Source organism: Epinephelus lanceolatus, chromosome 8, assembly GCF_041903045.1.
Source record: "Epinephelus lanceolatus isolate andai-2023 chromosome 8, ASM4190304v1, whole genome shotgun sequence".
Lineage (NCBI taxonomy): Eukaryota > Metazoa > Chordata > Actinopteri > Perciformes > Serranidae > Epinephelus > Epinephelus lanceolatus.
Genome location: NC_135741.1, coordinates 30773855 through 30797658, shown reverse-complemented (window position 1 = coordinate 30797658; position 23804 = coordinate 30773855). Strand labels below are relative to the sequence as shown.

Sequence of the window (23804 nt, the reverse complement as noted above, 5' to 3'; positions counted from 1 at the left end):
AATTCTGTCATTGACCCACTGCATGTGAGGTTACTGTAGGTTGCAGTGTATGTTTATCCTTTGTGTAACAAGGAACGTATGATTGGGGCTGAAACTGGCCTTTTCAGGACTAACAGACTAACAACATTAAAGATAATTGTATAAAATATGTCACAAGATCAGAATTTTATTAAAATGCTAAGTCTTAAATGAAAAGTCACCTGGCCCCCTGAGTGCTTGTAAATGGAGAGAGTGTGTAGGGAGGGACCCAATGAGCAGCATATGGCTGTTACATGTCGCCATGATAGAACTCATGACCTATTGCTCTCAGGACTATTTTCAAGGCCACCATGCTGTCTCCCTTGTGTTTTTATTGGCTGCCAAAAAAAAAAGTTTAAAAATTGAGATTTTCTATTTTGATGTGAAGAAGAGAAACATTTAGCTTCTAAGAATATGTCAGGTAAATACTGCATGTGATGATTATGTGTCTATGTATGTGGATGGAGTCTGGGAAGGTCAGGCTTGACTTCACTGACTGACATGTAGAGGCCACAGTGAGCCTATAGACCACCCAGGATTACATCACACACAATTAGCTAACTCATATATATGTGTGTGTGTGTGTGTGTGTGTGTGTGTGTGTGTTAGTCTGTACACGTGTGTTTAACAGTAACTTCCCATCGACCTGTGCTGACATGTCACAAATCTGCCTATATATACTGTATTCCTGTGTTTAACAGTGCGTGTATATGTTTGTTCATGTATGTTTAAGTACCCAGTGTGTGTGTGTGTCGTTGTGCGTGTGTAAAACAAACCCTTCATCAGTGTGATTACACAGCTGTAGCAGACAGACAACGAGCTCCATTCATTCAAAACTCCAGGCTCCAGTTTCACCTGACCAGAGGTCTGTCTGTGTGTGTGTGTGCTCAGGTTTCTGTGTGTATGTGTTTGAGAAAGAGAGTAACAGTGGAGACGGGGAGTAGCAGAGAGAATTAGTAAAATTGCCCCAGAGGAAGAAGTGAAGGGGAGGTGGAGGGAGAAAGAGATAAGAAAATAAAAGAAAAAGTTGTGGGGCTTTTGAAGACAAGCGTTGCATTATAAGGAGTTTTGCCCTGGTCAGTTTTTATCCCTGCCTTTCTGGCTTTTGAAATGTTATTTTTATCCTTTGTTAAACACTGACTCCCCTCCTATTCCTTTTGACTTTTAGTATCTTTGTGAACACTCACCCACACACTGAGAACTGAGCTGACCTCACACCGTTGACCCTAATTACAGAGAAGTGTGTTTCTCTGTAGGAGCAGGCCAACGTCTCTCTCCCCCACTGGATCTCTTCTCTCTTACTTCTCTGTCTCTCGCAGTCCTCCCCTCTTCCCATGCTCTCTCTGTATCTGATATTAGTTGTTCTCTGGGAACCAGAAGTTTCTCATGTTGTTTACGACCCCCTCTGTGCTCCCATCATCTCCATGTACTCGTTCGTAGAATCGCTTTCCTCTCATGGAGTTACCCTCACATTAACCTTTTCACTGTTGGATCTGTCTTTTTGCACCTTGCACACTTTAATGTATGCTGCTAATTAGCACATGCACTGCACAAGTACACACGTTCTAACATACTGTACACACACACACAGGAAATATTGGTGGATGCTTAATTGTATGCTGTTAATTAGCTTAAATCTATGTATTTACACTACACTGCAGTAACCTTACATTGTATTCTTACTCTTTATTGGAGGTGTCTTCACCACACAAAAATGGTGCCTTTTAAAACACCAGATATTTAAGGTGTTTTTCAATACCAAATACGCCAAGTTCCGACTTGTGCACTTGGGAGTTCAGACTTGGCAAGTTCGACTCGGGAGTACAAACTCCCAAGGACGGCTGCCATCGCCGCTGGTCTGTGAGAAATGCATTCTTGGATACCTGGCTGTCCAAAGTCCACACAAGTCACCACCCGATGTATCCCCTATGGAACGGGCAGAGCAAGTTCACATCCGGGCATCTGGACTGTACTTGGCTGGATGCAGACTTTGAATTGGAACAGTGCTTGGGCTGCGACTGATGACGTTTCACAAGCCTGCAAGAACACAAGTATAGGCAAGAACGCAGATTGAGAAACGCCCTTAATCTCTGGCAGGGCTGTGTCTATTTTGTCCAGGCACTCCAATCAACACAGTTTCCAAGTAGGAAGCCAGTGAGGGATCAGATCACTGCGGTAGATTTGTACTCAGCATGATAATTCGACTGACTAATTGATTAAACAAATCTGAGATGTGGAGGATGATTCAGAAGTCTAGAAACAGAAAAACATTTCTGGTTGACTGGGGCAAACATATGACAGTGTGCATCTTTCCTCCTTTTGTCTCAGAACACGTTTGCGTTACCTACATACACACTATACAATAATAATACATTATATATTTGCATAAGCACATACAGCGAGCAGCAGCAGTGACCCATCGTACAACACCAGCACATTGTGAGGAAGGAGTGGCTTGGCGGGGATGGAGCACCTGCTGCAGGAAGCGGTCATTTTGACTTGACCAGCAGAATTCACTATAAGCCGATTGAATGTTGACACAGACAACATGCTTTTTGTTCTAAAACCAGCCACCGGCGATCAGACCAGCAGAGCTGCTGGTGATACCTTCAGCCGGCTTGAGTCAAGCTCAGACCAGCTGGTTCACAACACTGCAACATTCTAAAGCAGTTTCATCTCATCACAAATCATTGGTCTGAACTGGGTTTAAATCAACAGGAGTTCTTTTGCTGTGCTCAAAGGCTTCTCAGAAGTTTCTAAACTCTGAGAACAGATAAAACGCACAAAGTTGAGAGTTGAATATGAACACTGAGGCAAATATCGGAAATTATGCAGACTCATTTATAAGCCTGTCAAGTTTTCTTTTGGATCTTACTGTTATCTCAAGCACTGACTATTTCAGACAAATAAAGATTACTGCAATGAGAGAAGAACAAGAAGATTTTAAGATCTTAAATTAGGATCAGGCTGAGACAAGGGGAGGGCTGTTTGTTAGGAGCTGCATTCAAGAAATATGGGTCAGTTATGTCTTGGAGAAATAAACTGGACAAAGAAGAGATCTTACTTTGAATGTTCCTTTCCTCTGGGTCAGCAAGAGAGCGAATAAGAGTGTTTCCCAAAATGTCAAACAGTTCCTATAAAAGCAGAAAAAGTTTGGTGGTCGTCATGTGCCATACAGTGCAGTATATTGAATTATTTTGTGTTACATCGATTTAAATAAATGACCTGCAATGCTAACTATCTGAGTACACAGTGCGACAGTAGCTCAGCAAATACACTATGATGGGTTTAACAGGTAGTCCACATAAAGACAAGTAATAAACACTTCAACACTCACACACACCCATAGACCACAGAAAAGCCACCTAACATGCACACAGACACACTAACACAAACACAGACACATGCACATAAACACAGTCAGACAGGGGCAGTAAACAGTTGACAGTTCACCCAGACACTCAGTCTGACTCAGCACTCTGTCTGTAGAGCTGGAGCCATATTTAAACCTACAGAGGTGATGGAACGTGTTTATGCTGTCATGTTAGCACCAGTTAAAAGAAGATCACCAGTTAAAATCCAGTGGCAGACTGGGATATTGTGGGGAAAGAGGTTGATGTTGAGGTTGAGCAACTGTGAATGCTTAAAACCTTAAACTGGCCACGGAAATACCTGCATTGGTCATTTGTTTAAAAGGCTTAAATTAACTAATGCGCACGTTCTCTTGACATGCAAATAGTTTTTTCTTGACAACAGAAGGTCCTGCATACAATGACCCTGTCAGCAATGTTCATTTGTTCAAGCAGCTGAAATGACCTATGATATGAAATGCTCTGCTGCAAAGCAGGAATTGCTTCACAAGGGTGAGGTGGATGAATGAATGGAAGGGTGTGCAAACTGGACACTGGAGATTAGGGTGTATTTTCCGCCTTCTACCTACAGTCAGTGTTGGTTGCTTTTATTTTAATTATGCAGATGATTGTTAACTGAATTATTTGTGTTGTCTCTTATGAAAAAGTGAGTTGTTTTTTTTTTTGGGATGCCTTTTTTTTGATCCGTCATCCGAAAAAAAAGGTTACGCAGAGAAATCTTGCACACTGAGTCTGGTGCATTTTATTGTTCTATTCGCTACAAAATTCGCAGAATAAGACAAAATGAAAAGACACATTTCCTCCACTGCTTCTCTCCACTGTTCCCACTCTTTCCCCAAATTTGGCATTTTGGCAACTGAAGGGGCTGAGCTGTCCTCCCTCTCTGTCTCCACACTTTGGCTCACTCTCTGTCTGTGTGCGGTCCACATCCTCCTCCTCATCATCATTATCCACCTGATTATTATTATCTGACCTGTTGAACATGAGCTATCTGAGTCATGAAAGGATACTGTAGGACCTGTTTCTCTGTTTTGACACGAATGTGTCCCTTTGCCACATTTTCTTCACTGAGTCTTGGTCAAACAACTCTCTAAAGGCTTTTGATGGATGCCAAAAACACAGAAAATCAAACCTGTTCCTAAAACTTTAATGACGGACTAAAATTTCGGACTCAGTGTGCAAACATCATTGACACAATATGAGGTCATATTTATTTTTAGATGTGTGACAGTTTTAGGTTAAAAAAAAAAAATGTTCTCAATGTGTAAAGGCTTTAGGAATCTACAGTTAAGCCAGCAGCTCTGTGAGGTACTAAAAGGGTGACCTTTTTTCAAATCCCCAAACAGAGACATGCACGTACTGCACGTTCATAGTCGCACACGTGTGCTGATGCACGCACCATAGTCACATTCATTAGAATGTGGAACAGTTATTGATCGCATCTTTAAACACCATGGACAACACCTCATCAAACAAAAAATGAAAAAAATAGTTCATTTAAAAACAATATAAGAACACAATAACACACAAGACCAGCTGGACAGTCCATGGACCGAAAACTCTAGATGTGTTTCATCAGATTGTAGGCTAAGGTCTCCTCCTGAGCTGCCAATTTCAGATGGCTGTCACCAAAGTTTATCCCGCTTGTAGCCACTGCTTATACTTGGCCATCTCGATATGGTCTTTCACATTGGCATTTCCACCATTCACAACAGAGAATGTACACTTGCAGTGTGTGCAGAATGCAGCACCCCGGACAAACTGGGTGTTTGATTACCTTAGGTACACAGCAGTGTTTTGAGCTAAATGCTAATATTTGCATGCTAATCTGCTCACAATAGCAGTGCTAACATGCTGATGTGTAGCTGGTATAATGTTTACCATGTTCACCATCTTTGTTTAATGTGTTAGCTCACAGTTGCTAATTAGCGCTAAACACAAAATACAGCTGAGGCCTATGGGAACATAATTTATATCAGATTTGCTAGTATTCATTTGCAAATCTGACTGGATCAAAGCGACTGAACAATCAATCATCATTATAATCCACAGAGTCATGCTGCTCTCATCGCACTAGATCTGCAAAATACTTATATTGGTCATTTTGGGAAGCATTTACAAATGACCTGTAATTAGTCATTTAGGTATCAGGACATGAAGTGCCCTTGAGCATGTGACTTAACCCTGAACTACTGAACAAAGCAGCCAACATTTGTATGCAGGGCCCATGTGGGTAGTTAATGGGCTGAAAAATGAGCAATATATGGGATTGGTCATTGGTTACATATTGGCCCCATGCCAACTGCCCACATGGGTGGGTTTACCCAAGTGGGCACCAGATTAGATGCCCATTTTGGGCCCATACCCACTTGGTGCCCAGGTAGCCCTAGCATAACCATGTGCTGCCCCCTTTGGTAAATTTGGCATAAGGGCCTATGTGGAACCCATGGACAATCTCATATAGGGCCCATTTTTCAACCAGTTTACTACCAACATGGACCCCGCATTCAAATGCTGTCTGGGCAAATGTGTGAATGTGAAGCAACATGCTCCTCAAAACCATCAAGTATAATCATTTGACTTTCACAGTGAATTACTGAGTAGATTTGTGTAGATCATCAGTTAGTGAAGATTCACTTACGCTGTTTCAGAAACAATTGAGTGTTTCCATCCCAATAATTGAAAAGAAGGAAATACCGCTCTACCTTGATGGGTTCTTTAGTAATATTGTTATAACTGTACAGTTTGTAGAAGGTCAGAGTCCAGAAATCAGTTTGTCGATGGCGAAGTATATCAGACAAATGTCCATGCTGCTACACTGTCCTGTTCAGCCAAAGCAATCAAAGGCATTCCTGGGATATTACACTGTGCTGTGTTGTGTATCTAATGGCTGTCTACTGCGCGCCATCGCTCTGTGTGTTCAGTCAGAGGCTCTCAGCCATTAACTTTATTAAAGTTTGCAGGACTACTGGGACTCTTTGCTCTCAAACACAATCAAAACAGAGAAAGATAAACAGTAGCTCTGTTCAACCTAAACTTTTAAAATTATGAAGAAGTTGAAATATGCATTTGGATAGGTTGAATAAATGTTAGTGCCAAATTAATGGGAAAAATTAGGTTTTTCAATGTCAGCAGATTTTAGCAAATAATGCATACCTTACACTAGAACCAATTACATTTAAAATATGACTAGATACTACTCTATTAAATAAACAACACTAGTGACATAGGTATGGTGGGGAAAATGACTCTGACATCCAGTTTCTTTACTTTAAGGATCATAAAAAAATCCATTGCAATGTTGAGTAAATTGTACGTTTCCTTTGGACTTTCTAACTCCATACATAGTGCTTGAATGAAAAACTAGTTAATGGGGAACAGACATAGATGGAGAGACGTAGCAGATAATGGCTGGATAATAAATAGATAGATCTGGTTAATCTTTTCTAGAATGGAAAGAATAAAGAGAGAAGAAAATAAAGACATCCGCTGAGGAACAATAGAGCTTTACAAGATGTGAAGGCAAAAGACCTAAAACTCAGGCTGCAGTGAGGTCACAGCCTTCATTTTGCTCACTGTTTCAACTAATGAGTCAGTGGTAGGTCAAAGGTTGTCCAGCCAACCCTTTAACATCCACACCCACCCACGCAGACACACACACTCACACTCACACACACTAAGGCAATGTGATGGCTGGCATGATTCACCTCTCTTGTTCTCCTCCTTCCTTTCTGAACTTTTCAAGGTCTTTCAAGCGTCGTCTGTCTTTTTACCTTCTCTTTTCCTCCTGCTCCTTTTCTTTTGTCACATCAAAGAATTGACTTTGTCAAACTACCAGGCTGCTGACTCCCTCACCTTCTTCTGTCTCCAACACACACCCCTGCACACACACACTAAGGGTGTAAAATACATGTAGTACTAATATGGGAGTTAGATTGAGGAGGAGGTGGTGTTGCTTCAGATACACTTCCTTGGAATCCTGAAAAAAACAAGTACGTTTTATCAGAGGAGCATGGGTGTGTAGAAGCTGCTGAGGTGTGTGTTAGAGTGTGTATGTTCATTCATTGTGCAAACGTACATGTCAGCCTGAGGGAAAAGGCAAAGGTTGAGTGTATTTGCCCCTTTCTTTCATGGGAAACAGAGGTCTCCTGTGTTTGTCAACACCTTAATCGGCCTGTCGATTGGTTGAACACCTTCACATGTGCAGACACACACACACACACGCGGAAGCATGTATGCAATCACACACCAACAAGACCAACCTAAACCCCCTAGTGGTTTTCAAAGGCTGAAAAGCAGGTCTTTGTTCTAAACCACTGAGGGTTTGTGTGTGTGTGTGTGTGTGTGTGTGTGTGTGTGTGTGTGTGTGCCAGGCCTAATGAGCCTCAATTCCACTTGCCACTGCTTTCACAACCTGGCCTGTCTGTCTGTCACCCTCGAGTGAGAGTGAAAGACAGAACTGACAGATAAAGAAAGACATTTGATTAAAGAAGAGAGTAAAGGTGTAGATAAGAGAGAGATTGAGAAACAGAAAAAAGAGAGAATTAAACTAAAAAGCTCCATTCATCCATTCATAATTCAGTCTTTATCTTGACGGAAATTTGGTTTGCCTGTAGGCATTAAATGCACCAATGACAACCACAAACACTACCTTAACAGGAAAGCAATATAAAATATAAAAATGCAATGAATAAAGTCTTGAAGATTTCAGTCCTGGCTGACACCTGTAGTTACTGTTGGTATCAGCAAATGTGGTTTTATACTACAAGCTTACTGAAAAACACATTGCTTATTCGTATAAAGAGATTATCATCTGAATACCGAGGCCAAATAATGGGCTATACAAGGTCATTTAGACACAAACGTACTCATAATGAAGTCAAAATAACAGCATGAAGATTAACTAATTGAATTATGAAGAATCCATAGGCTTTGTACCCATTGACAAACCACACATTGTTCACTGATGATAAGACTCATGGTTTTATAAACCTCTTCTCCAATGGCCCCCAGGGGTCCAACAGTGTCTGTAACTGGATCGACAGACAGATGTTACAGTGGTCTGTCTGGGGAAAAGCAGACGGGAGAGAAAGGGAGTGATTCAGATGTGAAAGCCAGTGTGTGTGTGTGTGTGTGTGTGTGTGTGTGTGTGTTTACAGTAGTGTGTAAAGACAGCAAGTTCTGATTTAGTAGATCTTTTGACATTTGAAAGCATCATACCAACTCATTATATACTACGGAGCCCCGGGGCTGATTGATCACTGCTTATCAAGGTGGCAATCACGATAATCTTCATCTTCTAGTTAAAAAACAGGCCAGTCATTTCAAAAGCCTGGTTTTAAGAAGAGGGATGTGTACCATCTAGTCTGTTAGAGACAGCTGGAGAAAAGATCTACTGTACACTGAGATCCAGCTTACTGTAACATGACTCTGAGATGGACAGATGTGACTGCGGGTCAATAACCTGCTGTCTAGATAAGAGGAGGGGGGAACAGGCAGGCAGGGATGGGGATACTGAAAATTGATGGTGTGAAGGAGGATAAAGCTGGTAGAGAAATAAAAATGGTACGAAAGGTTGTCCATTGTAAAAGTTGAGATAATAAAGCATCAGTTTATTCTGGTCTTTTGTCTGTTGATTCCCATACTCTTTAAAAAAGTCAAGAAGCAAAGACAAAAGTCAAGTGTGTTGTTATTTAAGAATTGTCTTAACATTTTTACATGTTTTGGAAATGCACTTGTCGCTTTCCTGTCAAAAATCAGATGTGAAGACCACTTTCATAACTGCACGCTAAATGCTACGGCCACCAGCTAGTTAGCATAGCTCAGCATAAAGCGTGGATGCAGCAGGGAACTGTTCGCCTGGTTCTGTCTGCAGGTACCAAAACCTGTATTTGCAAAAAAATGCTTTAAAAGGAAGTTCTTATTTATTTTGTCAATTGTGCTGTATGGTTTAGTTGTTGGTTCACCTAACTAATATTTACTAGTGTGAAGGTTTTAACCAAATCTACACAAAACATGTGCCAGCAAATGTGTTAAATGTCAAGCATGATTATCCTTAAAACTGAACTGGAAGTCCCATAATGGCCATTTTATATTTAATTTTTATTCTTTGAATATGTCCTATTGCTGACTGCTGACCAACCTATCAAGACGAATTTCATCATATGCTGAGATCACCTGGGTTATTTTATACCCAGGGAGTCAAACATGTCTGGCTTCATGCACCACTGAGCAACTTTCATATGCATGGATGGGGCCCCTACTTGAATACTGTATCTAATTCTCATTATACATCCATGGAATCCAGCCGACAAGCCACTTAGCTAATTAAGCAGGAAGCATTCTCTTATTGGTTTGTCTTCTTGTTGCATCTGTTTGGCATGAAAACAGTACAAAACTGGCACAATCCTCTGCTCACTGTTTCACTGTGATGCAAAAACATATGTCTGTGTTATACTATGCATATGAGCCAGCAACATATTTATTAAGTGGCTCACAGTTTTGGCTGCTCTTTGTACTTTTGACTGTTGTGTGCACACATACATGTCCATATGACCAGTTTACCCTTTATAGAAGCACACATTGAAGACATGCGTGAGTACAGTGGGGACACAAAGTCTGTCACAACAGTGTGTTGGAGGTGAAGCTACGGGCTCGCCAGTGTTGTCACAGGCAGACAGGGTGATAGGAGCTATGTGAGGAATGTACATCACTAAACCAAAAGAGAGAGAGAGTCCAAGTTTTGTTAGTCAGTCATGGATTTATGGTGTTTTCTTCTCCTGTTGTCACGTTTACTTGTTTTTAAACTTTTAAAATGGGTTGCAGTTAACTGAGATCATGCCCATGGTATTTTTTCCCGGCAATGTTTTGGCTTTGAGTGACCTGAAGTGACACTGTACAAGTAAATAGGTTTATTTATAGGCAGATCCCTCCGATATGTTTTCCACTGTTTGGATGTGACCATTTTAGACCAATAAATGTAGATTAAAAATACTCAGTATTTCCTTACCAGAATTTTAATGCACAGTTAAATTACATCATGCATGTAAGCATAAATAAAATATCCCAATCAATGAGGATATATTTTCCTAACAACTACCCTTTGAGCCAGCCAGCCAGTCTGTGACACCAGGGGTCAGAACACCTGGGTCCCCACCCCTGCCTGTTGCCCGGCACACAATGCACCCTGATGCCAGTCCTGCAGATGGTGGGCCCACAGGGCAGTAGTTCCATGGCATTCAATTGGGCTGAGCCTGACTGGGCCCCATGCCACCAGACGCTTGCTGGTGAGCTCCCCTGCAGGTCTGGCTCCAGATGGAGGCCCCAGTGTCTCCATACCGGGCAAGTTTCTCTTTTTCCAAATGTGTGGTTTCATCAAGGTTTTCTTGAACCGCTGTTAGTCTGGCCCCTCCCCTAGGACCACTTTGTCTTGGGAGACCCTCCCACGGGCACTTCCCCCGGACAACATAGCTCCCAGGATCATAGGGACACGCAAACTCCTCCACCACGTTTAGGTGGCTATTCTTGGAGGATTCTTTAAATTGGAGTAGTTAACATGAAACTGTTTTTGTGTGTGTCTTTCAGTCCGACTGTGTGAACTATGTGAAGATTGTGCACCACTATAACCGCACCCACCTGTACGCCTGTGGAACCGGGGCCTTCCACCCTACCTGTGCCTTCGTGGAGGTTGGACACAGGATGGAGGTGAGGAAACCCAAAACAAAATCAACACAAACACACACAAACTGCTGAACTGCAATACTTTGCTCTTATTTTTCCTTGCTCAAGGGTGTCATATGATCCAGTCAAAAAAGTAATTATACAGTAAATACACTGAGAATACTACTTCCTTTGTTTGTCCTCACCTGCTCAAACAGTTATTCAAACTGAAACACTGACACACACACACACACACACACACACACACACATACACACGTTGTGCTCAGCTGTCTGAGCCTCAGTTGTCTGCCAACCTGTTCATTATAAGTGAGAACATAATCCGAACAAACTGCAGGAAAGAACCTCAAAACACAGGATTTATGTGTATAAAGAGATGAATGTTGACATCCGATATCCAGCAGTTGCTCACACTTGGAAAGCTTAGCATAGCAAAACTAACTCAAGCAAGCTGACGCTGTAGAAAAGGTAAATCATGGTGAAGAATCCAGACGAATCCATCATGCATAGCTGAAGTTGAGTCCCTCACGTTGCCAAAGTCTCACACCTAAAATTTCAACCCAAAAATTACTGTATGAGTCTAACAAAAGAAAACAAAGGGTATGTGTGATCACACTTTGAATTTCTCCCTGTCCTCTCTCTCCATCAGGACCATGTATTTAGGATTGACCCCGCTAAAGTAGAGGACGGGAAAGGGAAGAGTCCCTATGATCCTCGCCACAATGCTGCATCTGTACTCGTTGGTAACTAAACCCATACATAATAATATGAGCTGATTACCCATTAACTAGGGGTTTGTACTTAAATTGGTTTGAACTATGTTTTTGTTGTCGTCATTTTCGTACATTTTCATGCCATACTTGTAGGTGATTTTGGTGGATGTCATAGACCTAGTCATCAGTAAATGTCCAATGATCAATCAGTGAGTTATTGGTTCTGTCTCGTAGGTGATGAGCTATATGCGGGCGTGGCCACAGACTTAATGGGACGGGACTTCACCATCTTCAGAAGCTTGGGAAAACGCCCCTCCATCCGAACAGAGCAGCACGACTCCCGCTGGCTCAATGGTCTGTGTGTGTATTTATGTTTCAGTTTAGGCATCGATTCTTTTTCAGTTTAGTTCACTTTATATTCTGGCTGTGACAAACTGATATTGTTCCTCTTTGATTCTGTCTACCAGAACCAAAGTTTGTGGGTTCCTTTTGGGTCCCTGAAAGTGAAAACCCTGATGACGACAAGGTATTTTTCTTCTTCCGCGAGACGGCGGTTGAGGCCCAGGGTCTGGGAAAGTCCACCTACTCCCGCATTGGACAGCTCTGCAGGGTGAGAGATTGTTTCGTCACTCATGTCCAACATTTTAACTAAAGTGGATGACAAACAAACACCAGTCTGCATCACACCACTCCACCTGGCTATTTGACAGATTCTGTAACAAAATGAGGTCAAAACTCTGTTTAAAGTGTAACACTGCTTCTCTTCTTTCACACCTTTAAATGTAATATCCTTTTAAAATGACTCTTGACTGTTTTGTCTTGAATCAGAATGACATGGGTGGTCAGCGAAGTCTGGTGAACAAGTGGACGACATTCCTCAAGACCCGTCTGATCTGCTCGGTACCAGGAGCCGACGGCAGCGACACGTACTTTGACGAACTGCGTAAGTTCACCATGCACACAGGCACATTGTGTAAAGTGTAAACTCTATGACTAAAATTATATTAAAAAAGCATGATGTAACATAAGTGGTGGTTGAATTGAAGCCTTGCATGAAAGTACAAGTCATCGTATGTGTCTTTTTGAGCTTGGAAAAAGCACATTTTTGACCTCAACAGATCTGTGTTGAGGTAAGTCAACAGACCTCTGGCCACAGCAGATGTTCTGGCTACAACAGATGTCCTAATGTCATGGGAACTTGTCTAGGTTACTATTTTCTGTCCCTGTTTTCGACTGTATCCATCCAAACTATTGTGCACTGTGACAATCCTATTTTTCAGAAGTTAGCGAAAGCTAAACAAAGAGTTGAAATTTGGGCCGATTTTCCAACCTTGCTTCTTTTACCCAGAAGCACATTCTGTGGGTGCACAGGGAGAGAAAGTCGAGGAAAGCATAATAAATTAACCGAGATTTCTGACCTCAATTGTAGATTACAATTCAGCCCCACATTCCTGCAGAGTTGGAGAAACCATGAGTGAGAGATTAATTGGTAATAGATTCTGGCCTGATCCGAAGCCAGTGTTTTTGCTGTGGGTTCAGAGTTAAGTTGCAGGCTTGTCTCTGGTGAGTCTTTATATGACAAAAGGCAACAATGTGATTCATTAGACAGGATCCAGATGCGAGGCTACATTTCTAAAGCAGGGATTGTGGGCAGAGGAAATATTTCATGATAAAGAAGACATAATTTCACTCTACTCAGATTGTCCCACAAACATCTGGTGCCAGTTCACCCGAGCACTGTACTCATAAATATTCACAACTAAGAGATAAAACTTCTTTAACCCTTATGGAACCTATATAACTTCATACAATAAAAAATGTGGGTAAAAAGAAGTTAGCGTGTGTGATTAACTAGCTTACTGCCAACAGGGGTGAGAGAACCAAACATGGGCTATGGGATATGTAAAAAATGTAGTAGTAGTATTTCCCCACTGTGTGAAAGCTTGCCCTGGATGCTACTATTGCAATTTTTGGAGTTTTACCCACATGGCTGAATGCACTAACACTTTGGCTAAAGTGTCAGCTAAATAAATGTTATGTCATGCAATATCAGAGTGTCGGCTAATGTTGGCAGCTCTGTTGAAAACCAACTGGAAAAAATTAAAGTTTCTACAAGGCAGCATTTTTATGTTGCAGGAGCATTAATATTTAACTAGCTAGTCAAAATCTGCTAGTGACAGTTGTCATTTGAGCTGGCACAAGTTTAGGAAAAACCATCGCCCTGGTTCTCTTGTCAAAAAGTCAGTGGAATTTTGATTATTGCAGAAAACAAGCTCTGTGGAGAACAAATGTACAACAAGACTGTAAAGCTGTGTTTGGTGTAATCATGTTTGGTAGTCTTATTTAACCACTTGTTAGCAATCGTCTTTTTTAAGAAATGTAAAAGCTTTACAATTCACAAGTGGGAAGCGTATTTACTGATGTTTTTTATTCATAGAACAAGATGTAAAAGTTTCTAAAGCTTGTTTTAATCATAGACCTTACAGTATTTCAGGCATCTAAGCAAAAACCCATTCACTTCAAGACGAGGGAACCGGGAGTGCTAAATACTAACTATTAGGATTCATCTCTGCACCACTATGTTAGCAAACTAGACATGAGAAGTTGTCTTTTTCTACCTCTATCTAAAATAAAAGACTCATTGAAAAGAAAAGAAAACATCTTCTTTCAAATGCCATGACTTAGATAAAACAGTCCCATAATTTAATAAACACAACAATGTCACATCTCACAAAGAGAAAACACCAAACCTGCAGTTGTGTGGTTTGCGCAGCAGCTGCTGCAGTTTCAGCTCTCGGGATGTGTTTGATTGATCTCTGACCTCTGATCTGTGGGCCATAATATGATCTGTCTTAGTGCTCATCTGGTGACGCCGCGAAAGGTGAACTTAGTGGAAGAATTTGTCCAAATCCTGACCCTACCTTAGGCTAGAGCTGCCCATCACATTCCCTCATATGAACATTGAGTCCCTTATCTCTTGAGAGTTTTCTGACCATACCTGAGGCCAAATCTTCAGCAAGGACCTCTCTGTAGAAATATGTGTGCTGATCTGAACTTCTTGAATTTATTCTACTAAAACACCTGCCCCACATTAACTTTCCATGGTTTAGGACTAGTTGAAAGAGTGGAAAATCTTAGTTTTGACTACAATGTTTTATTCATTATGCATCTTGTTTATGGCAGATGCCAACCTGAGAAGTGCAATTTATTTAGTCATTTAAATTTGGACTAAATCTTGTTGAAATAAATTTGACAAACCACTGCTCTAAGCTGCAGGCTAGTGGATTTGGTTCCATGTCATGGCTGAGTTGTTACTGAAATGTCTCTTTTAAGTAGACAAGGCCGTAGGGTTTGCTTATCTTTCTCTTAACCTTTGACCTCTGGACTACCACCACCTGACCTGCGTGTGTGTATGTGTGTCCTCAGGCGACGTGTTCCTGCTGCAGACCAGGGACAGAAAGAACCCTCTGGTCTACACTGTCTTCTCTACTTCCAGGTCAGAGTCCTTTCATTATGTGTGTGTGTCTTTGCAAGTGTATATGTGTCAGTGTGTGTGCAAAAGAGAGAGAAAGGAGATAAAGGTAAGAGTGTGTGTGTTCTGATGTTCCTAACCGAGCTCCCCCTTTCCTCCAGCAGCAGTGTATTTAAAGGCTCAGCTGTGTGTCTCTACTCCATGAATGACATCCGGAGGGCCTTCCTGGGGCCCTTCGCTCACAAAGAGGGGCCTAACTACCAGTGGGTCCCCTTCCAGGGAAAGGTCCCCTACCCACGCCCGGGAATGGTATGTTAATAACTGAAAAAAACTCGTCGAGTAGTGTCAGCAGTCTCTCATCCCGGTGAAAAGTAGATTTACAGAGGATCTGTACGGTATTTGTACTTTAATTGGTATTTCCATTTTATGCTATTACAATTCAGAAAAAAATATAGTGTTGCACATACACATTTGACATTCATAGTACTCTACATTTATACGACAGCTATAGTTTTATATAGTTACAGTCTGAATGGAGCAAAGTGAGTACTTTTACTGATCCTTCAAAACATTTTATTTTTCCTTTACTTCCTGGATGTATAACCTTTATATCATTAAATTGTTAATGCAAAAACTTCACTTGTAATTGAATACTTTAACATTGTGGTATTGTTATAGTACGTTTTATGTGAGTCATAAGTAACTGACACAACAACTTTTGCTCCCTGGTTTCTAATATTTCCATTTGGGCCACTGAAGCGTAAAACTACAAAGTCATATCACTATGAATACATTAATGTCATGTAATATCCTTGTCTATGCACTTCATACACCTACAGTATTAGACCTTATTTATCCAAAAGCTCTCCACAGTCCACCCAATCAATATGTGCTTATTAGGGCTCTTACGTTCTGCTAAGCACACAAGCATAGCGTCAGCAGGATTTGTTATGAAGAGCTTCAGCTGTTACTGCCACAGCAGAACAATACCCATTGTATGACTGCAGAATAGTAATTGTATTTGGCCTACAGTAAACCCTCTCTCACGCCACCATCACCTCACTGGGTTGTAAAATTAGCGGAACGAATCAAATTAAAAGAAAACGATCCTGCTTACAAGAGAATTATGCAAAACTGCACAGAAAGCAGATTCAGAGCTTGAAATGCAAAAACCAGATCAAAAGTTTTTCACTTCATGAGGAAACTGTCACTCCTCGACACAACATACAAAGTATGAAAACTGCATGACGGGACAGAGTAATATAGTAAAATGTTAGTATCTGGAATGAAAGTCTAAGTCTGGAATTTTAATTAGAGAGGGAGGCTGGACTCTGACCTGCAGAAAATCTCTCACGTCCCTGTGACCCATCACACCATAATCACCTCACTGTGGCCAGCTGGACATGGCTTTGTCAAGTCAGGCATTTTATACTGGTTTACATGCAGAGAACACACAAAACAAATTTGCCCAGCAAATATAGTATGAGTCATATGGAACATTTGAGTCCATACATGGCAACAAGTCTCTGAGTACAGTCAGTCTTGTTCTGCAGAGCTATAGCAAATCCTTTACAGTAGAAGTGGATTGGCTGGATTATAAAGCACTTGGCAGCAGCTAAATCCTGTTATAAATACGAAATGTGCATACTTGTACATTCCCAGTTATTCAGATTTACAGAGTTTGTGTTTTAATGTTTAAAATTTACTTGCACCATTTTGCATCCCCATTGAAGCACAGTAAATTGTGAACCACCAAAAATGCACATGCAAAAAAAAACTACAAATGAAACTTTACAATAGTCATTTGCAACACTTATTCTTGAGTTGTAACTCATATGTGCTTGTCTGCAAGTTTCTATAAAAAAGGACTTTCTGCTGGAACATAAATTTAACTTTCTCTTTCCTCCATCAGTGTCCCAGCAAGACATTCGGCAGTTTTGAGTCCACAAAGGGTTTCCCAGATGATGTGATCCAGTTTGCACGTCACCACCCTCTGATGTATAACCCAGTCTACCCTATGAGTCGACGGCCTATCTTTGTCAGAACTAATGTGGACTACAGCTTCACACAGATTGCTGTGGACAGAGTCAGCGCCGCAGATGGACAGTATGACGTTATGTTTATTGGCACAGGTGAATGATTTGATTTCAGTTTTATCTCTTAACTTTATATTTAAACATTTAAATTCTGAGATGTTGTGTTATGATGTGTGACTTGATTGACTGCATCTCTTATTTCAGACAAAGGGACTGTACTAAAGGTGATCAATGTTCCCAAGGAGAGCTGGAACAACATGGAGGAGCTTCTACTGGAAGAGCTGGAGGTCTTCAAAGTAAGAAAACTAAGATGAAGCTCATGTCTTGTAGATATGAGTGCTTATGTACTGAATGTATGTTGAGTGACAATACATGGCAATTCATGCATTTCAAAATATTAGTCTTTAATAATGCTAATTCATTTGAGAAGTGACATGGTAATTAATTTGCTGTCTCATCTCCTCTGCTCTTCAGGATGCCTCATCTATCATCGACATGCAGATCTCCTCAAAACGGGTATGTTTGTTTTATACTTAAATCATTGACAGAAAATTGGAATGTTGTGGCTCCCTATTAGGGTAGAACCTAAGGGTTGTAGTTTTACAGGTTCATGCAGCACTGGTTGTACTGGTTGTTGAGGACATTTAAAGTCAAAAAGGGGCTGCCAGATGTGCAAGAGCAGTCTCTTAGACAAAACAGGGCCAAAACTGTAGAAAGTTTGGAAAGCATGGAAAAGAAACTTAGCTGGAGGGAAGTGTGGGGCTTGGAAACAGGCAGGATAGGATTCATGCCAGGAGCCATTTATGCTGTGCTTTCATTTACCCAAAATCTCAGTAAATGAATGGGCCAGGACCCAACAGATCCTTAATGTTCTGGTCAGCTTCACTTTGGCACATTTTATCAGGGTCTAAAACGAGCCTGTCTCAAAGACGATACACCTGGGTTCATAATCAAGTGCTGAAGTGCACAACAGCAGTGATTGAGGGCAATCACTTAGGAGGTGAACACACTGGACTAATTATGGATAATGGCTGGACTACTGAGCGGGACATAGCATTAAGATGATACTGCCTATCAGGCCAGTAGGGCCAGCCATGGCCTGATAGGCAGCCTAAGCAGAGGTCAAGGCTAGATAACGGCGTCGCCTACGATGTGGCCCAGTAGCTTTATAACTGTCACAGATGCAACATCACAAGGAGATATCATAACATCATAACTGACTTTTTGAGTCCTGAAACACCTTTAAAACTTGTCAGTCCACTCTGTGTCCTCACAGCAACAGCTGTATCTGGGCTCAGCCACAGGCATTGCCCAGGTTCCCCTTCACCGCTGCAGTGTGTATGGAAAGGCCTGTGCTGAGTGCTGCTTGGCCAGAGACCCATACTGTGCCTGGGATGGAACATCCTGTACTCGCTACCTGCCAAACACCAAGAGGTCTGTGACACAAACACTAAATACACACACCAGATGATCATTTATTACACTGAGCAGAAAACAAACACAATGAAAACTTTTTCATTTGCAAGTAAAATCAATACTTTTTAATTCCTAATCCCTTTACAACATTTTACAGACGTTTCCGTCGCCAGGATGTAAGGAACGGAGACCCCAACACCCTGTGCTCCGGAGGTATGACTCTAAAACTGTAGTCTTGTCTCGTCAAATCAAAACATGAAAGCTCTGACTGCTGTGACTTTTTTTTTTTTTGGTTGACTGCTGCGGAGGTATATTCTGTATAAAAGAATAGTGACTCATTCAGATGCCAAGAGTCTCTGTGAGCCAGAGCAGGATCAGACTTCTCACTGTCCCCATGCCAAAAAATCCCAAATCCCTCCACCCTTCACCCCCAGTGACCTCTGTCCTCCCAGACCACAATACCAGCATTCTGCTGCTATCTGTCTTTCTGCCACAAAACTGAATCAGGCTAATCGCTCAAACCTTAGGAGCTCCTGAGTAATGCGATTACATCATGTGGCATGTAAGCCCGGTTGTGTAAAACTAATAAAGGTCAAAGTAATTGTCTGTGATGAGAGAAGCATTACCCCGATGCGCTGATCAGGGTTCAGTTTAGAAGTTTACAAACTTTTGTTTCTGCAATAATTTGTGTAGTGCTGGTGGCTAGAAACAAAAGTGATCTCATTCTGACCAAGGCATGGTCTTGATGTTAGGTATATTTTGTAAATCTTGTAGAAATTTGAGCACTGATGTACTCCCACTTGTGGTTAAGATATGGGGCACGGACACTGATTCGTAGTTATGCATGATGCCAATATGAGTGATGAGGTTTGATAATGACTCAGCACCGCCAGGACCAGAGGAGTCCTTGCTTGGTGTCACACATCAAACATGTGACCAAATGTTCAAATCAACCCCCTTAGGTCCTGACAAATATTCACCAGTGTTCTATGGGATGCTGTCATTATGTGTGACAGATTAAACTTTGCCATCAACAGCCAACAGAGGCTTTAATTAATCAGTGCTGACTACGACTCTACTGTAATAATACCTCTATTGAGTTGAGCTAATTTTTCTTGAGATGCCAATGTGTAAATACATTTGCTCACAAGACTGAAAATGACCCAGTAAGTATTTTCAAAACTGAGTCTTTATATATCAGGAAACTGTTTGAAGCTTTGGTTTCTTAGACCGTTAGTATTATCAGCTCAGTTTGTTTCTGGCCCATATTATCCTGTCTTTCCTGGGTCCGTCCTGTCTGTTCTGATTTTGTTCAGGTCTTGCCTTGCCCAGTAATTTTATTAGCCCTTGTCTCTCTTGACCTTTCTTGCATTGTCTTGTCTTGTCCTGCCCTCTCCTCTCTCTTTTTTATTTTTTGCCTTCTTAATTCTCGCCTGGACCAGGATTGTTATGAGTGAGTGAATGTCCTTAGTTACAGTAGACCCCATAATGTCCTTGTCTCTGCTGCCCCCTGCAGACCACCATAAGCACCGCGTTGCAGAGAGAAAGCTGTATGGAGTTGAGGGAAGCAGCACTTTCCTGGAGTGTATCCCCAAATCCCTTCAGGCTAGAGTGACCTGGACCTTCCAGAAACATCCACAGAACCCAAGGGAAGAGGTGAGAGGGATGGTAGAGAATGGAGAGGGGGTATAGGCAAGAGATCTGACGAAGATATTATCTAAAGTCACAAAAAGGTTTTACAACATTGTGTATCTCATGAAGCCATTTTTTTCAACAGTGTGCAATTCATGTAAAACATTTATTATGATTCTTGTCTAAAAAGGACCTTAGTCCTGTATTAGTCATGAAAATGTCTACTGTATCCAGATTTATTCATTTTTCCCACAACATTGTTGTTAAACAGAATCACTCAAGTCAGTGTGTTCTTAAATGCTCTGTAAAGACATTGGCACTGAAGATCCTTTTTTGCCTTTTTCCTTCTTGGTGATGATTATTACTGCCAAAGTCAAATCAGATTAAAGAGAAGTCCTTTGACGGTACAGGGGATGAAAAGCTGCCAACCTTGACTGTTCAGGTTTTGCTGTTGATAAAAAGTAGGCTTCACCCTATAGTTGCTTTCAGTGCAATATGTGCAGTGCCGTGTAGAGCCACCATAAGAACCACAGTTTAGCTGCCATTCTCTTAGCTCTTCCATTAATCAGGGTCAGAATCATCTTTGCACATGTACAAGGTAGTTTACCTCTACAATCTCAGAACCCATCGACTATCATCTGATGAAGATGAAACCCCTGGGGGCGAGGGCCAATACCCCGGCCTGATCTGCTTTAGCTGGTGGATATTCCAGCTAAGATTTCCTTTTCCTTGTGGCAGTCATTTAGGATACTCTCTAAAAAACAGATGTCTGCAGATGAATGCAGATACATTTTTATGAAGCAAACATAAACCTAACTCTTCAGACGTTAGCTGATGGGTTCTGAGATTAGGGTTAGGGTTAGACTGACCCAGACTGTTTACCTACTATTGAAATGAGATTGGTCAATACTACTTGGACTACAAATGCAAATGAGAACATTTGCATTACCAAAATCTTATCCCTGCTCCTACATATTCTGCATACATGTGCATGTTTATAGAAATTATTTAATCAAAGACATTGTACAAGTGTGTGTAGCACCATGAAGACAAACAGCATGAGTACACATAGTGCAGTTCAAATATTTCAATGAATTTTGTTTTTGTTTTCCAGGTGCGTCTAGATGATCGCATACTCCAGACAGACAGAGGCCTTCTGATTCGTCGTGTCCTGAAAAGAGATATCGGCATCTACCAATGCCACGCCATGGAACATGGCTTCACCCAAACCTTACTAGGCATCACCTTGGAAGTTGTACCTTCGACATCCTCCTCCGTCTCCAATCTACCCTCCGATGCCCCTGTCCGATTAGACCCCCGCAGTGGAGGTGGGCCCCCAATGAACAATCAAAAGCTTTGGTACCGGGATTTCATGCAGTTGGTGGACCATCCTAACCTGAGCACCGTTGACCAGATTTGTGAGCAAGTTTGGGCACGAAAGAACGCCGGCGGTGACCAAGTGGAAAAGACCTTCCCTGCTCCAGGGAAGGACGTCCCACCTCTGGGCCCTGCTGTCCGCCCAGCTAACAAGAAGTGGAAGCATCTTCAAGAGATAAGGAAGGGGAGAAACCGCCGGACCCACGACGGGAAACCAAACCCTCGGGCGCCTCGCAGTGCAGGGGAGTAAAAACGTAGTGTAAGACATAGAGGGAGAAAAGAATGACTGATACAATGAGAAAGGAGGAGAATAATAGAATGAGACTGAGAGACCAAGAACTCTTGGAGGTGTTCACGGTTACAGATACACCCACGCACATAAAAACACACACAGACACACACACGGCACCTCCTCTATTGTGTATATTTATCTATGGATGCCCCCACTATATGGTACCCTGATCCCTGAGTCCTCGTCCCACTGGCCAGCCCCTGCATGTGCTGCCTTACTGCCCAAATTGATTCTGCACGATCCCTTTACACTGTTCCACTAGCGTAGTCGAGTGTACAAGCAGGTACGTGGGAGTAAACCCACTTTTATCTGTGGGCAATAAACTTATACTAACCTGTCATTCCCTTTATCACTGACTGAATATGGAAGGTGGGTTCACAGTACAGGATTACCACATCTTTTGTTGGGTAATAAAGTTTGCCTACTACATGCCAGCTACATGTCATATTTGGATAGTGGCTCACAGTATGAACACCTACTCTATGGACTACACCACTCAGAACAACAACAGCCCCAAAGTTTTGGATGAACTCTCCTCACAACTTTTCTTACCTGAAGATTTCATACCAATGTAGAAAAATGGTGGACTGGAGCGCTGCGCATAACGGAAGTGAATGGAGAAACTGGAATATACTGAAAAGTAATGATCTCTAACTGGAAACACATTTAACTATTTATGTGCAATTGCACAAGCATGCAGACAAATAAACACTTTTTTTTAAAACATTGTTTCTACAGAAATAGATCAACTTCCTGTGGTGCTCCTGTTGCACATATTTCCAGTAACCTCACTCTTCACATGGTTTTGTGTGCATATTACATAATGCAGTCACAGAAGAGGTAGAGATGCCAGCAGCGTGGGTCAGCCTGTGGAACAGATCAGCATGTTGCAAAACTGGTTATATTATATAGTAGGTTTTTTAGTGGTTTCCTTAGGCACATTGAGGCATGTTGCAGCAAAATAAATCACACAATACTTGCAGTCATGGTTAGAGAGCAGTCGTATCTAGCAAGATATGATTAGATTGCTTTACTGGTCCAAACCACTAGAGAATAAGGGGTGGAAAAACTACTGGCATTCCATGATGGGAGAGAAAGAAGAGATGTTTACAGTACACAGACAAAGCTGGAGCACAAAGACGTCAATCTCTAAGAGCAAGTAAAAGCCCAAATAAAACCTGGATTACATCCTGACAAGTTTTAGTTATGTAGCATCTTTAACAAACACAAACAATGTAATAAGCATTGAAAACACATATAGAAGAAGAGTTTTGACATGATCTAAAACCTCACTTTAAAAATCATTATTTATTGGTTTTTATTTTGGGCTGTGTTTGATGTTTAGTGCATTGTCATCAAGGAGAAATCATGAACATGGTGGTTTGGGTGGAAAGCATTAATACAATGAGGAGGAAGAGGGAAGTGGACTCTAGTATGACAACCCATGTTTTTGGGCTACAGTACAGTATATATATTAGCATGATATTTATGAGTGAAAGTATGATTTTGTTTTTTGTATTCTAAGCAGTACTTCTACTCCTTGCTCTTTTACACTGTTCTTGCATATGTTGTTTGTGATAAATAGATATATGCAAATAATATAAGATGAGCGACTCCTCATCCAGCACGGTAAAATGCACAGAAAGCTGTTCTTCTGTGCTACCCACAATGCATTTCACTGTCTGCAAAAAAAACAAACAAACAAACAAAAATCTTCCATCTGATTTCTTAAACTGTTGGAATCACTTTCAACGTAGTGTTACAGTCATTAATATCATTGACTTTTGCTGCTTAACGA

The 23804-nt window shown here is 41.4% G+C and overlaps 1 protein-coding gene across 1 annotated transcript in view; it reads left to right on the top strand.

Annotated features, from left to right (window-relative positions):
* sema3b (sema domain, immunoglobulin domain (Ig), short basic domain, secreted, (semaphorin) 3B) overlaps nucleotides 1-22111 on the top strand; it is a 92241-nt gene extending 70130 nt beyond the window's left edge. The window contains exons 5-18 of the mRNA XM_033629168.2: nucleotides 10974-11093; nucleotides 11718-11811; nucleotides 12016-12135; nucleotides 12249-12391; nucleotides 12610-12724; nucleotides 15208-15277; nucleotides 15418-15562; nucleotides 17166-17385; nucleotides 17494-17585; nucleotides 17764-17805; nucleotides 18566-18723; nucleotides 18863-18918; nucleotides 20222-20361; nucleotides 21452-22111. Coding sequence (XP_033485059.1) covers nucleotides 10974-11093; nucleotides 11718-11811; nucleotides 12016-12135; nucleotides 12249-12391; nucleotides 12610-12724; nucleotides 15208-15277; nucleotides 15418-15562; nucleotides 17166-17385; nucleotides 17494-17585; nucleotides 17764-17805; nucleotides 18566-18723; nucleotides 18863-18918; nucleotides 20222-20361; nucleotides 21452-21964 — 2028 coding nt within the window. The 3' untranslated portion in view covers nucleotides 21965-22111. The remainder of the gene's footprint in view (nucleotides 1-10973; nucleotides 11094-11717; nucleotides 11812-12015; nucleotides 12136-12248; nucleotides 12392-12609; nucleotides 12725-15207; nucleotides 15278-15417; nucleotides 15563-17165; nucleotides 17386-17493; nucleotides 17586-17763; nucleotides 17806-18565; nucleotides 18724-18862; nucleotides 18919-20221; nucleotides 20362-21451) is intronic.
* The last annotated feature ends 1693 nt before the right edge of the window (nucleotides 22112-23804 follow it).